This window comes from Mesocricetus auratus, unplaced genomic scaffold, assembly GCF_017639785.1.
Source record: "Mesocricetus auratus isolate SY011 unplaced genomic scaffold, BCM_Maur_2.0 Super-Scaffold_100025, whole genome shotgun sequence".
NCBI classification, from domain to species: Eukaryota; Metazoa; Chordata; class Mammalia; order Rodentia; family Cricetidae; genus Mesocricetus; species Mesocricetus auratus.
This window is the reverse complement of record NW_024429206.1, coordinates 26,219,003-26,232,254: the sequence shown is the minus strand read 5'-3', so window position 1 is coordinate 26,232,254 and position 13,252 is coordinate 26,219,003. Positions and strand designations below refer to the sequence as shown.

At 48.9% G+C, this 13,252-nt stretch overlaps 1 protein-coding gene across 11 annotated transcripts in view; it reads left to right on the top strand.

The window, feature by feature from the left end:
• The window catches only part of Cux1 (cut like homeobox 1), a 327,582-nt gene that overhangs the window by 245,750 nt on the left and 68,580 nt on the right, over positions 1–13,252 (top strand). For 7 of the 11 annotated variants that reach the window (XM_005080392.4, XM_040731284.1, XM_040731278.1 and 4 more), the window contains 4 exons: positions 1,200–1,388; positions 8,521–8,579; positions 10,541–10,589; positions 12,506–12,602. In XM_005080392.4, coding sequence (XP_005080449.1) covers positions 1,200–1,388; positions 8,521–8,579; positions 10,541–10,589; positions 12,506–12,602 — 394 coding nt within the window. The remainder of the gene's footprint in view (positions 1–1,199; positions 1,389–8,520; positions 8,580–10,540; positions 10,590–12,505; positions 12,603–13,252) is intronic. The other 4 variants (XM_005080393.4, XM_040731285.1, XM_040731279.1 and 1 more) reach the window with 1 other exon arrangement.

The following is a 13,252-nucleotide window of genomic DNA, read 5'->3' as shown; positions in this document are numbered from 1 at the left end:
GGTTCAACAGGTAGAGGCTCTTGCTACTACGTCTGGCAATTTGAGAACAAAGTCCTACAAGTTGTCCTCTGACATATACAGAGAGATAGATGTGTGTGTGTGTGTGTGTGTGTGAGAGAGAGAGAGAGAGAGAGAGAGAGAGAGAGAGAGAGAGAGAGAGAGAGAGAGAGAATGAATAAATGAAACCACTCATTTATCATAACCATTTCTAAGCAGAGGAATCACCAGTGTGTATTTTTCTTGTCTTTAATCTCTTTATGCTAGTCTGGAGTGGTGTTGACCACCTATAATCCCAGCACTTGGGAGATGAATGCAGGATGATTAGGAGTTCAAAGCCAGCCTCCCTACATAGCAAGTCCAGCCTGAGGTGCATGAGAACCATCCTTGTTAAACCAAAAAGAAAAAGAAAAATGCTGGGAGTCAGTTTGTCAAATAACATGCTTGTTGTAGATAAGAGGACACTGGATCCCACTACAGGGTTTAAAAACAAAACCAAAACGGCTGTTTCCACACAGTTCTAAGTATGATCACCTGAGCTTCCCCATTGCTGTGCCTCTGGCTGAGAACTTTCTCCACCAGACATCACCTCACCCTTCAGGTCTCTGCTCACATGCCTCCACCTCAGTGAGACAATCTACTTTAAAGTCAGAGCCTTTTTGCAGGCGGTGTGCTGGTGGCACACACACGCCTTTAACCCCAGTACTTAGGAAACAGAGGCAGGCGGATCTCTGTGAGTTTGAGACCAGCCTGGTCTGTAGAGCGAGTTCCAGGACAGCCAGGACTACACAGAGAGAAACTACTAACCGTGCCTTTCAATGCACATCCTTAAGCCCAGCTAACAGCAGAGAGGGGCAGCTTTCACTGGGTTCCAGGCTAGCCGAGGCCTCCATGGTAAAACCCCACCACTGAATAGAGAACCTCTCTGACTTTAGCTCTCATACCTGCCCTGCTTCCAGAGTACTTGTGTGTCTGAGCTGATCTTGGAAAAGACAGGCTGCTGTGCTTCGGCTCGGTGGTCCCACACCCAGTACAAGGTAGATGCTAAGACAGCATTTGCCCAAATAACAGATCCAGGTGACAGCCGCCTGCTGGGCGCACCCTCATATCTGTGTGACTATGTGACTTGTTGCAGGTGGGCGGGTCCCCAAGCTCCCTACCCTAGAGCCCGTGCTGTTTCGTCATTGCTTTCTTCTTCCTAGGAGCAGGCCATAGAGGTGCTGACCCGATCCAGCCTGGAAGTAGAGTTGGCTGCCAAAGAGCGGGAGATTGCCCAGCTGGTAGAAGATGTGCAGCGACTCCAGGCCAGCCTCACCAAACTGCGTGAGAATTCCGCCAGCCAGATCTCACAGCTGGAGCAGCAGCTGAGCGCCAAGAATAGCACACTCAAAGTAAGGGCGTGCAAGGGGGTGCGAGCATGCACACGCGGGTTAGCCTGGATGAGCTCTCATGACCATGTTGGCCCACACAGTGAGCTGAGCGACCTCGAACTCATGTCAATTCTAAAAAGTCCTAGATCCCTGGGAGAGGGACACTGAGTCTGACCTCACTGCCACCCCTGGCATCCCCCCTCGGTGTACCACTCCCCTAAACTTTGGCAGACACCTGCCTGCTCCTGTCTGCCCACTGCACTGCTTCACCACCTGGGCCTCCCAAGACTGCACACCACGCAGCACTGCTGGGCACTCCTTGTGCAGGGCTTGGAAGTCAAATGTCACAGTGAAGGCCATCTCTGTAGGCTTCTGTGCTTTAATGGAGCCCTGTTGGGCATCCATTTTTCTCCTGTGCAAGGACCCAGTTCGAAAAACTCTGGTCTCTCTAAAAGTACACAAGAGCCCAGGGGTCCACAGAAGTCCTGTCTGAGCCTCCCCGCAAGCTGACAGTCACTTCTTTGTCTCTCCAATATGTACTGAAGCCCAGTGGCCTGGAACACTGTTGAATCAACTCATAGAGCCGTATGCTATCCCTTCTGTCCCAAACCGACTTCCAGACAACGGAGTAGAAACTGGCTTCTAAGTCTTTCTCCTAAGACCTCGTCCCTAACGCAGAGTCCAGAAGCTTTTACATACACTAAATAATAGTCATTATACTTCAAAGCATTTGCAGCCAGTCAAATCAGGTAGAATTTGAAGACAGTTCTGGAATCCTAGATTGCTGGGTGTTAGGGCCGGGAGGGACTCCTGGAGGGTAAGTTTGGCAGACAAGGAGGCGAGACCAGCACCACCCAGGGCTGTGGCCAGGCTGGAGGGCCTCCTGCTCCTGACCCAGGGCTCTCACCCAAGGCTGGCCTGTCTTTGCTGGGTGTCTCCTCATTCATCCATGAGTGACTGCCTGTGGCAAGCACTTGCTGTTCAGTAAATGAAGCAAATCTAGCTAATTGTGAAAAGTGGAAAAAGCTGGATTGAGATGGCTCAGAGGTAAAGAACACTTGTTATGTAAGCATGAAAACCTGAATTCAAATCCCCAGTACCCATGTAAAACCCCTGGCATGCTTAGGTACATGCCTGTAACCCCATTGCTGTGGGGAGCTCAGACAGAGATCATTGGGACTTAATGGCCATAAGTCTAGCTTCAGTTTTGGTGAAAGACTGTCTCAGGGGGATACAGCAGAGAATGAAGAACAGGACATCCAGTGTCCTCCTTCCATCTGTACACATGTACATACTTCACACACACACACACACACACACACACACACACACACACACACACACACACACACTAAAGCATGAACCTGTACTCCCAGCTATTCAGGAGGCTGAGGTGGCAGGAAGATCATTAAGCCTAGAAGTTTCAGGCCACCCTTGAGCATTAGTGTAAGACCTGGTCTCAAAATGTGAAAAGAGAGAAGAAGAAAGGACAGAAGAACAGATTTCTATTTATTTATTTATTTATTGGTTTTTACGAGACAGGGTTTCTCTGTATTGTTTTCCAGGCTGTCGGTCCAGCCCAGCCTCGAACTCACAGAGATCCACCTGCCTCTGCCTCCCGAGTGCTGGGATTAAAGGCGTGCACCACCACCGCCCGGCTTTTTATTTATTTTTTAAAGATTTATTTATTTATTATGTATACAGTGTTCTGTCTGCATGTACACCTGCTGGCCAGAAGAGGGCACCAGATCTCACCATGGATGGTTGTGAGCCATCATGTGGTTGCTGGGAATTGAACTCATGACCTCTGGAATAGCAGCGAGTGCTCTTAACCCCAGAACCACCTCTCCAGCCCCAGATTTTTATTCTTACAGGAAGTTATTGTAGCTTAGTGTGATGGTGCATGCCTATAATCCCAGCTCGCAGAAGACAGGGACAGGAGAATAGCCTGTGAGTTCTAGGCCAACCTGGGCTACAGAGCAAATTCCACCTTGTCTTTTGAGACAGCCCTCTTACTGGGACCTAGGGCACAAGGAGTAGGCTCGGCTGACTGGCCAGCAAGTCCCTGGTATATGCCCATCTCTACCCGGCTCCATGCCCCACTTTCTCATGCAGCTCTGGGGTAGAACCCGAGTCCTTGCCCATACAACAAGCACTTTACCAACTGCCGCTTCCCCAGACCTTTTTCCTTCAGGGTTTCGTTTGGTTTGGTTTGGTTTTTTGCTTTGCTTTGTTTGGATACATGACCAACTTAAACTTGGAGCGCAGTTTTGCTTGGGTTTGTGCCTGATGCCAGCAGCACCCACAGCTGTGCCAGGCTAGTTTCTCCTCTGCTTCTTTGGGGGGGGGGTGTTCTGCTTGCTCAGAAAGTGGTTGGGCCAGCGTCCCTGAGGAGGAGGGCCTGGACTTGGGTAGATGACTCAAAGCTCAGCATTTCCTCCTCTCAGCTTGCCGGCTGGTGGGTGTGAGAACTCCAGTTTGAGGTCTTGGCCCAGTCTGACTTAGGGCATTGTCATCACTTCTGGTCTGGTGGTGGCATCATCATTCGATCATTTGTCTGTGTCTCCTCTGTCCCAATAAGAGCCTGACTCAAAGGCATCCTGCCCGTGGCTCCCTGGCCACGCTGCAAGCTGTCAACCCTCCAGTTTTCACACAGAGCAATTTTGTCTAAATCAGTTAGGGCCGTAATGTTTGCCTTCACACACACACAAAATGAAACAGAGTTGTACAAATTAATGTTCTTATCGTGTCTTGAGGGACTTCTTTAATACTGCGTAGTTAATGAAACAATCCACTGGTGCTTCTTTCCAAAATCATCCTTCCCTCCCCTCCATCTGATCTAATAATCAAAACATATCCTCTAGTAACGAGACTTCTGATTTTAATTATCTTAACCCCTTGTTGCCAGGAGCAAAGATGGCTCCCATACATATCAAAGCCACACACAGAAGGTCTCAGAGGGCACCAGATGAGCCAATCCCCCTCCTATACCCCACAGGGGTTAGAGTGATTAGATATCTTCTGACTTGAGGAGGGAGTGTGTGTATTTAAGACAGGATTTCACTATATAGTCGTGGCTGGCCTTGACATCAGATTGCTGCCTACTTCTGCCTCCTAATGCTGGGATTAAAGGTGTGTGCCATTATGCTCAGCCAGGGCTTCTTTGTTTGTTTTGAGACAGGGTCTCATGTACCAATTTGACCTGAAATTCACTGTGTAGCCAAGACTGGCCTTGATTTTCTCGTCCTTGTGCCTTAGCCTCTCAAGTGCTAGGACTGCAGGTGTGGGTTACCACACCGCTCACTATGGAATCTGTCTTCCTTCCCACTGTCTCCCTCTCCTTCACCCATTTGCTCTTATTGCTGTTTGTTGGTTTTTTGTTTTTTGGTTTTTTTTTTCTTGAACCATATTTTTTTCTGGCTTTGGGGGCATTCCCAAAGATGTGTTGAGGGACTGGAATCAGGGTGCAGCCTAGGAAGGACACTTTAGTTTCCAGCCGACTTGAAGCCTTGGAACTGCTACTATACAGTTCATCCTTAGTCTTTGAAACAGAGTTCAAAGTCTGAAAGCACAGTCATTTTGAGAGAGCACGTCATACACAGTTGAGGGCTTTGTGTTGAGGACAAGGTCTCGTGTGTCCCCGGGTGGTCTCAACTATGCCTTGACCATCCGCCTCCAGCTGTGGCGTGCCAAGATGACAGGCACGCCACATGGTGCCCTGATCATGGTGATGCTTTGGTGTGGGCACGGAACCCAGGCCTCCATGCATGCTATGTAAGCATCCTACCTACTGGGCCACACCCCAGTCCATGGGCAGAATCTGAATCCTGACACTGGTGATTTTTACCAGTGTGTTTTCCTGGTGCTGTCTGTAATTGGACACCCAGGTATCTCATTAATTGCTTCTCATGCTCCGGCTTGTGGAAACTGTCCCGTCCTTCCTCCACCACGAGGTTCATGTTTACTAGTTTCTCTTGGCCAAGGTTCCACTCTTTCATACAAATGTCACGGTTAGCTCGTCACTATCTATGTCTTCTCACCTTTAAACGGGTGTGGAAACCGCCTGTGAGTGAGAACTGTTTCTTCCTGCCTAGTCTGACAAGTGCGCAGCAGCCCTGTGCCATTGTGGCGGATGATTCCAAATTCATAATTAATGCAGTAAACCAGCTGCCACCACAGGCAGCTACTTTTGATAACTGTTCCATGGCTTTGTCCCAGCACTCTTCATGGAGTAGTACAATTATCCAGTTACCTGCATTGTCCTCACTGTGACATGGAAAATAATGTCACTAGTACCTTCAGTTAAAAATGAGTAGTTTATGGGAAAGGCTTGCTAGTCTCGGGTTTAGATGTAGCTCAGTTGATTGAGTGGTTGTGTAGCTGGGTTCCATCTCCAGCACTGCATAAAGTGGGTTACTAGTGCATTCCTAAATCTCAGCACTCTAGGGGCAGAGGTAGGAAGATCAGAAGTTCAAGGTCATCCTTAGGTATAAAACAAGCTCAAGGCCAGCAGGGCTACATGAGACCCTGTCTCAAAACAAAGAGATCTGAGCTAAGACTTAATTAGGTATTCAATTTATAAGGATACTATCACAGGCCAGCAAGGTGGCTCAATGGTTAGAGGACCTACCAGGCAGCCTGCGTTTGATCCAGTTGCATGGAGCAACTGAAGCCACTCCTGTCTAAGGAGACTGCATTGGACTCTGGGGTCAGGGCCAGGCCAAAGGCACTCACTCTGAAGGTGGAAACAAGCTTTGACAGGCACCCTCTGCCAAGCTCCTAGCAACTTTGTCTCCAAGATGAAAAGTGTCACTGAAATTTACAAAATAGTGGGGTCTTCTCTGTAAAACTGTACAGGTAAGACATGAAATTTCAGTGGAAGCTGTTTAGTTCTTGGTGGGCACTGCTATACCTAACTAAAACACACTGGCCATGTGGCTTGGTGGGTAAAGGCACTTGAATGCAAACCTGGCAACTTGAGTTCAACACTGGGATCCACACAAAAGTGAAAGAACCAACTCACAAACATTGTACTCTGGCCACACACACAATGAACCACCCATACACGGATACATAGTAATAGTAGCAGTAGTAAATTTTTATTTTATTTCTATTTATTTTTAAATTTGGGGGGTTTGTTTGTTTGTTTGTTTTTGGGTTTGTTTGTGTTTTCCAAGGCTGTCCTGGAACTTATTTTGTAGACCAGGCTGCCTCTGCCTCCCGAGTGCTGGGACTAAAGGCCAAGTGCATACGACTTCCAGGCTGCTGAGAGGGCTCAGCTGGAGATGGTACTGTCCATACAAACCTGGCAACCTAAATTCAATCCCCGGGGTCCACATGAAGACGGAAGAAAAGAACAGACTCCATAAACATTTCCCTTTGACCCCCACATCACACTAAGGCACATGGGCCCCACACGTAAGTCATGCACACAAATAAACATACACACAACAATAATAAAACACAGATTCTAGTCACGGCAGCTTTTTTCTCTGAAGCAACATCACATGTAGCCAGCACTAGCCTCAAACTGGTTATGTAACTGAGAAGGGCCTTGGTCTCTGCTTCCTGGGTCACAGGTGTGTGCCCATGTCCAGTTTGTGTGCTGCAGGGGATGGAGCCCAGGGTTTCGTGCACTCTGCCAACGGAGCTGCTCTTCCAGCCCACCTTTCGATCAGCCCCAACACAGGTAACCAGCCATGTGTGTGACACACTTGGCAGTGACAAGGTTGTCAGCCCCGGGAGGTCTTTCCTCATGAGACACTTGGAGTCCTTGTGCTACTCCTGGGTCATGGAGGAAAAGCATACCAGCTGTCCCAAAGGTGCCTGTCTTGTAAGAGAAAGGCCCACAGTTAGGCTGACACAGCTGTCTCTGTCCCTCTCCCTGCCTTCCCCCCTGCTGTCTGCCATTCTCTGGAGGTGACTTGATATGTCTGGCTCCCTGAACCGCCGCAGATAGCACTGCTCAAGGGTAGGCGGTGCATTACTGCTTCCTGTTATTTGACTGTAGGGAGAGGAATGAAATAATCACTTCTTTCAGAACACCTTCTGAGAGTCTTTTATGGGAAAATGAGTGCCTACCACCCTCCATTTGATTATCCCTGAGAAAACCATTATAATTTATAAAGTTAGCAAGAGATATTTAAAAGGGAACGAGGTAGAGCGATTTTATGCAATGGCAAATACACGAGAGCTCTGTGAGAGAGGCAATGGAAGAAATGAGCTGAACGGATGTGGGTAAAAGAAAGCAGCAGTCTGCTCAACTCTGAGTGAGCCCTGCGTCAGACGGGCCCAGTAAGCCTTTCCTGCCCGGGTTCTAGAATAGTCTCCATTGGCCTCAGCCAGAACCTAGGGGCTCCATAAATGTAGTAAGCAAGGTGCTAACTGCTGAGACCCTGGAATTTTTTCGGTTCAAACTTGGAAACATGATGACTCACACCAGGACTCTGCCCTGCAGACTCATGGTTTCCCTGGAGTGGCCCCACCTCCCCAAGGCTTCAAAGACTTTCCACATGACCCCAGGGAAGCCTGTCGGTGTAAAGACAGTCAGCCATGAACATATCCTACAAGTTTACAGAACATTCTGGAACACTTAAGCATATCATCACTCTGGAAATACACTAAAGGCAGTAAGGCCAGTCATTGTCAGAGCCATTCCCACAAGAATGAAGCTGGTTTCCAGAACTGGCCTCTGTTCCCTAGGTCCTAGTGTCTAAGTCTCCCAGAGTGAACATGCTTTCTTCCCAGTGCCTGTTTAGCCCTCCACTGAACAGTTGAGGGCTGGTTCCACCAAAACTGGAAGTTTACCTGTGCTCCCCAGGCAGGCAAACACATTTGTACAAAACCACATGATACCGTTGAAATGTTAGTCATTTGACTGGCATTTATACACAGTGGGATATTTCTGCCTTCGTGAGGCTTTTCCCTTCTACTGTCACTGAGTTTCACACTAAAACCTCTGTGTGTGTGTGTGTGTGTGTGTGTGTGTACGCACACACATGTATACTCACATCAGGTCGCAGGAAGAGAAGAGAAAAGTTGGCACCCATATTGTTGGCTCTCTGAATACAGGGTGGTTCATAGGGATTGTCATCACTGAAGTCTGGCAGCTTCTTTAGGACATGGCTACTAATAAAAACCCTTCTATTTCCAGCAACTGGAAGAAAAGCTCAGAGGCCAGGCTGACTACGAGGAGGTGAAGAAAGAGCTGAAGTACGTATGGAGAAGCGTGGGCTTCCACGTCTACCCATGGGTGCAAAGTGGCACCCATCCAACCCAGAGCCACCAAGCTCTTTGGCTGTTCTCATTCAAACCTCTTCCAGGGTTCTGTTGGGTGGCTGGGTGGTTGGTGGTTGGCTGTTTTGTGATTGGGTCTCCTGTAGCCTAGACTGGCCCGAAACTCCATATATAGTCAAGATGGTCTTGCACTCCTGATCCTCCTGCCTCCAGCTCTCAAGTGCTGGGATTACAGGTGTACCTCCACACCTGGCTTGTGCTGTGCTAGGGCTGGAACCCAAAGCCTTGTGGATGCTGGAAAAGCAGCCTCCCAACTGTGTCACATTCCCATCCTTCTGTGGACTTTATGGGACTGCATTTCAAGTTCTCCAGCATGCATGAAGTCAGCAGATGCTGTACCTACAGCAGTTGTACAGTCTGAGCTTATTTCTTAAGTGTAATCCCCCAAGCAGAAATAAGGAAGAAAACATTTTCAATAAACGCAGGGCCTCATACCATAGGACCTCCTATACTTAGACCCACCTGTCTTCTTCCAAATGCCGTTCCCTGCCAGAAGCCAGACTTCCTCTGTGCTGTTGCCTGTATTTGAAAGCTTAAATGGTCCCTTCTGGCCCCTTCTACCTCTGACTCCTCCTCCTGAGCCTGAGCTCCCAAACCCTGTCCTGTCCCTCTATCCCTTAGTCCATGGCATCCCCAGTCCTTGAACCCTGCCCTGCACCCCCATGTGCAGTGCGCAGAGCCCCCCTTTACCCCTACTTGTCTATCTCAAGCTACCCCTTGGCTTTACACCATGGCTCATAGTCGAGGTGGTACCTTCTTGACCTCTCCATCCCCCACCCCAGCTGAACCACACAGATGCCTTACTCCTTTCGCTCGGCTTGGCATCCCTCCGCATGAGTTCCTTTTCTTGTTGCTATGACAAAATCCCTAACAAAACAAAAGTAACTTTAGGAAGGAGGGAAGGGTTTATCTTGACTCATGGTCAGAGGGTACAGTCCATGGTGTCAGGGAAGGCGTGGTAGAGGAGCATCCACAGTCAGGAAGCAGAGAGGGGTGGATGCTGGTGCCCAGCTCGCCTTCTTCTTTTACTTAGTTCAGGTTCCCAGACCCAGGGATAGTGCCATCCATACTCACAATGGTCTTCCACCTCAGTCACCCCAGTCTAGGGAGTCCCTCCTAGGTGACTGTAGATCCTGTCAGGTCTTGGGCTGCAGCTCTTGTGAGGCTCACTGACCAACCAGGCTAGAGGAGATGCTCAATGTCAACCTTTGCCTCCACATTGCATGTGTGCACACACATGTGAACACACATGTCTCTCTCTCTCACACACACACAGTGAGAGCATAAGAACATCAGACCCATGAGCCTGATCTGCTTGTAGCTCCTGCTTGTTCAGACAGTCCAGAGCCCCAGTGATCTAGACATAGCCTGTATTGATTGCAAAGGAGACAATGAAGCAATACTTTGGCCCCTCACCACATCTGGGGCTGCAGAGGTCTGCCCTCCTGGTTCTGAGCCACCCCTATCTCTTTCCTCATTCCTAAGCAAGCACCAGTTCCCAGAGAGCGCATGAGCAGTGGCCATAGGTGATACGTCTCCTTTTGCCCTCCTCTCATAGACTTCCCATTTCCTATAAGTACAAATCCATTCTGCTTGCAACAATGTAATGTCTGTTTTACACTGTAAAATGAGTCTGGTGTAACTTCATATGGACTGATTTACATGCTGGGCAAAAAAAAACAAACAAACTTGCTAATCACCTGCTAGTTGAAGACTGGATCCTCTAGAGGCACTGTCCAATTCAGTTTCTGCCAGGGGAGTTGTTACGTTGTCAGCTCCTTAGTGTCTGCAGAGCAGGGGCCAGGGCCTTAATGGCTATTGAGAGGCCACTAGTAAAGGAAGTAGTTGAAAGTAACCACGTGTCTTACCTTTTCCAGCACCCTGAAGTCCATGGAGTTTGCACCAGCGGAAGGAGCAGGGACACAGGTACACAAGCTCACTTTGTTCTCCGGGTGGTGGCAGCAGCTGATGGTCACTGCTGGCCCCTGGGGCTCTCCTCCCCATCTCCACATTGATAAGAGGGGCCTCGCTTACAGCTGTCAAGCCCTTCCTCGAAAGCGTTTCACCAGCTGAGCCTGTAGCACACCTGTAATGCTAGCACTTGGGAAGGGAAGACAGATCAGGAGTCTAGGCAGCTTCAGCTAGTCCATGAGATACTGTCTCGACAATAAAAAGAAAACAGAAAAGCGGCGAAACGATGGATCCGTCCTTGTTGGGCCTGAGACTCAGCCGGCCGGCTAGAGTGTGTACCTAGTATCATGAAGCCCTGGTGCCGTTTCCAGCACTGACAATAAATGGGGCACAAGTGCATAGACTGTAATCCCAGACTTTGTAGAGACAGGTGGCCAAGCGTTCACAATCAACCTTGACTACTTAGTGAGTTTGAGGCTAGGCTTGGGTCCATGAGACGATCTTTAAACGTAATAACAAGACTTGGCCAAGTGAAAGTAAGTCGTCTTGAGTAAAGAGGGAGGCTAGTGTTTGCCAGGCTCCTCAGTTGGCTCTGGGAATGCTGTGACTTTATGGGCACATACTAAAAACACAGCTGAAAACTAATTTCAGGCTGGATATGGTGACACCGTTAATCCAGTACCTGGGAGGCAGAGGCAAGCAGATCTCTGTGAGTTGTAGGCCAGCCAGAACTATATAATGGGAGCCTGTCTGAAAAGTAATAACAATGATAATTTGAGGGACTGGGTTGCAATTCTGTGGTAACATGCATGTTCAGTATGTATGAAGCTTGGGTTCAGTCCCAGCACCAATATCATCAGCAAATATTTGATGTTGTGTTAAAGAACAACCAAAAAATATTGTGTACTGCCTCAGAGGCATTAACTCAGGGGACAGGTGACAGTGGTATCCTGTTATCTGGCAGCCAATTAAAACTTAATCTCCAGCCATGCATGATGACACATACCTGTAATACCAGCACTCAGGAATAGAGGTTGAAAGATGTGGAATTCAGGACCAACCTGGGGTACATAGCAAGTGCAAGACTATGTGAGACCATGTTTCATATGCACACAATATGTTAAATATATCATGACACCAGAAGTGGCCGTGTACCCATAGTCCCGAGTATTGGAAGGCTGAGGCAGGAAGATCACTTGAGCCCAGTACTCTGAGGTTAGCCTAGGCAACAAAGTAAAAGAAAAGTTTCCTAAAATATATAAAACCTACTTCACAAGTATAGTCTTGCTCCTGTTATCCAGAAGGCAGCTGGCATCTTCATGATGTACAAAAATAAGACAAAAACAGGTTCCTCGTTGCTTTCTGACAAGGTCAGTAGCTTATCTTATTGTCAAGTTTAGACTGCAAGAATTTGGGAATAGCATAGAAAATAATTGTCAGCTAGGAAGAAGCACTTGTCCTTACTGAGGCCAGGAATTCAGATCCCAGAAACCACCATGTAAATGCTGGGTGGGCGGGATGGCCCACCTCTAACTCCAGTCTCGGAAGCAAGAGACAGGGGACTCACCAAAGCAAACTGGCTGGTGAGGCTAAGCACATCAGCCAGCTCTGAGTTTGATTGAGACACCCTGCCTCGGTGAATAAGGTAAGTGATTGAGGATGGTGCCTGGGACCTCCACATGCATGTGTGTCCACATGCAGGTGTACATATGTGTCCGCACACGCATACACACAAAAAAAAATGGGGAAAGGATATCTTTGTCTAAAGACAAAAATCATCTCAACTAAGTCCTTTTGGCAAGAACCTTGAGTTTTTTTCCCTTGTGGAAGTTGTCAAGTCAGTGATGCATGCTGCAGGGCCATGGGAGCTGAATTGGGGAGTGGATGGGCTCAAAATGGCCCCATGGTGATCCCTGCTCTGCCCTGTGCAGGACTCTACCAAGCCCCTGGAGGTTTTACTCCTGGAGAAGAACCGCTCTCTGCAGTCTGAGAATGCCACGCTGCGCATCTCCAACAGTGACCTGAGCGGTAGGTGGATGGGCATCACACACATACTGTGCTTGGTTCGCTTCCAGGGGTCAAGGACAAGGAGGGTGAACCTTTCGTCTGGGTTTGTGTGTGCATGATGGGAGCGCCGCTTGGTGACCAGAGAGTCGCTGGACTAACCTGAGTGTTTGGTATCCCACGCCCTCACTGCTGTGCCCCACTCCATCCTGCAGCGAGATGTGTGTGCGCCGGGTCAGCTAAGGGCCTTCTGGAAAGGCCCAGGAGGGCCCTCCTGAGCATGCGGCTTTCTGATCTTCTCCTAGTTGTTCTAGAAACAGGTCAGGGGTAAGAGCAAGCACGGCCTCCCTCTGGGGACTCTCTAGGGTGTGCTCTGAGAGGTCGCCGGCCCTCCAGTGGTACTTTTCTTTCTCTTGGAGGTTTTCTTTGGGGACACAATCCTCATCCTTAGCCTCTTATTCGCTCATCCTAAAATGGTGGAGTCACTGACTGCTTTTGGATTTAGCAGCTGGTCAAAGTATGTAACTGTTGTCTGGACTCCAGTGACATTGCAGTTTTTAAAATGCGCGCGACTTCGATCGAGGGAACTCAATGGGTGCATCTGCCTCAGAGCATGTGGTGTGAGCGACCCCATGGGTCCCCAAGTGTCGGTGTTTGCTGGTCCTCAGGCAGAG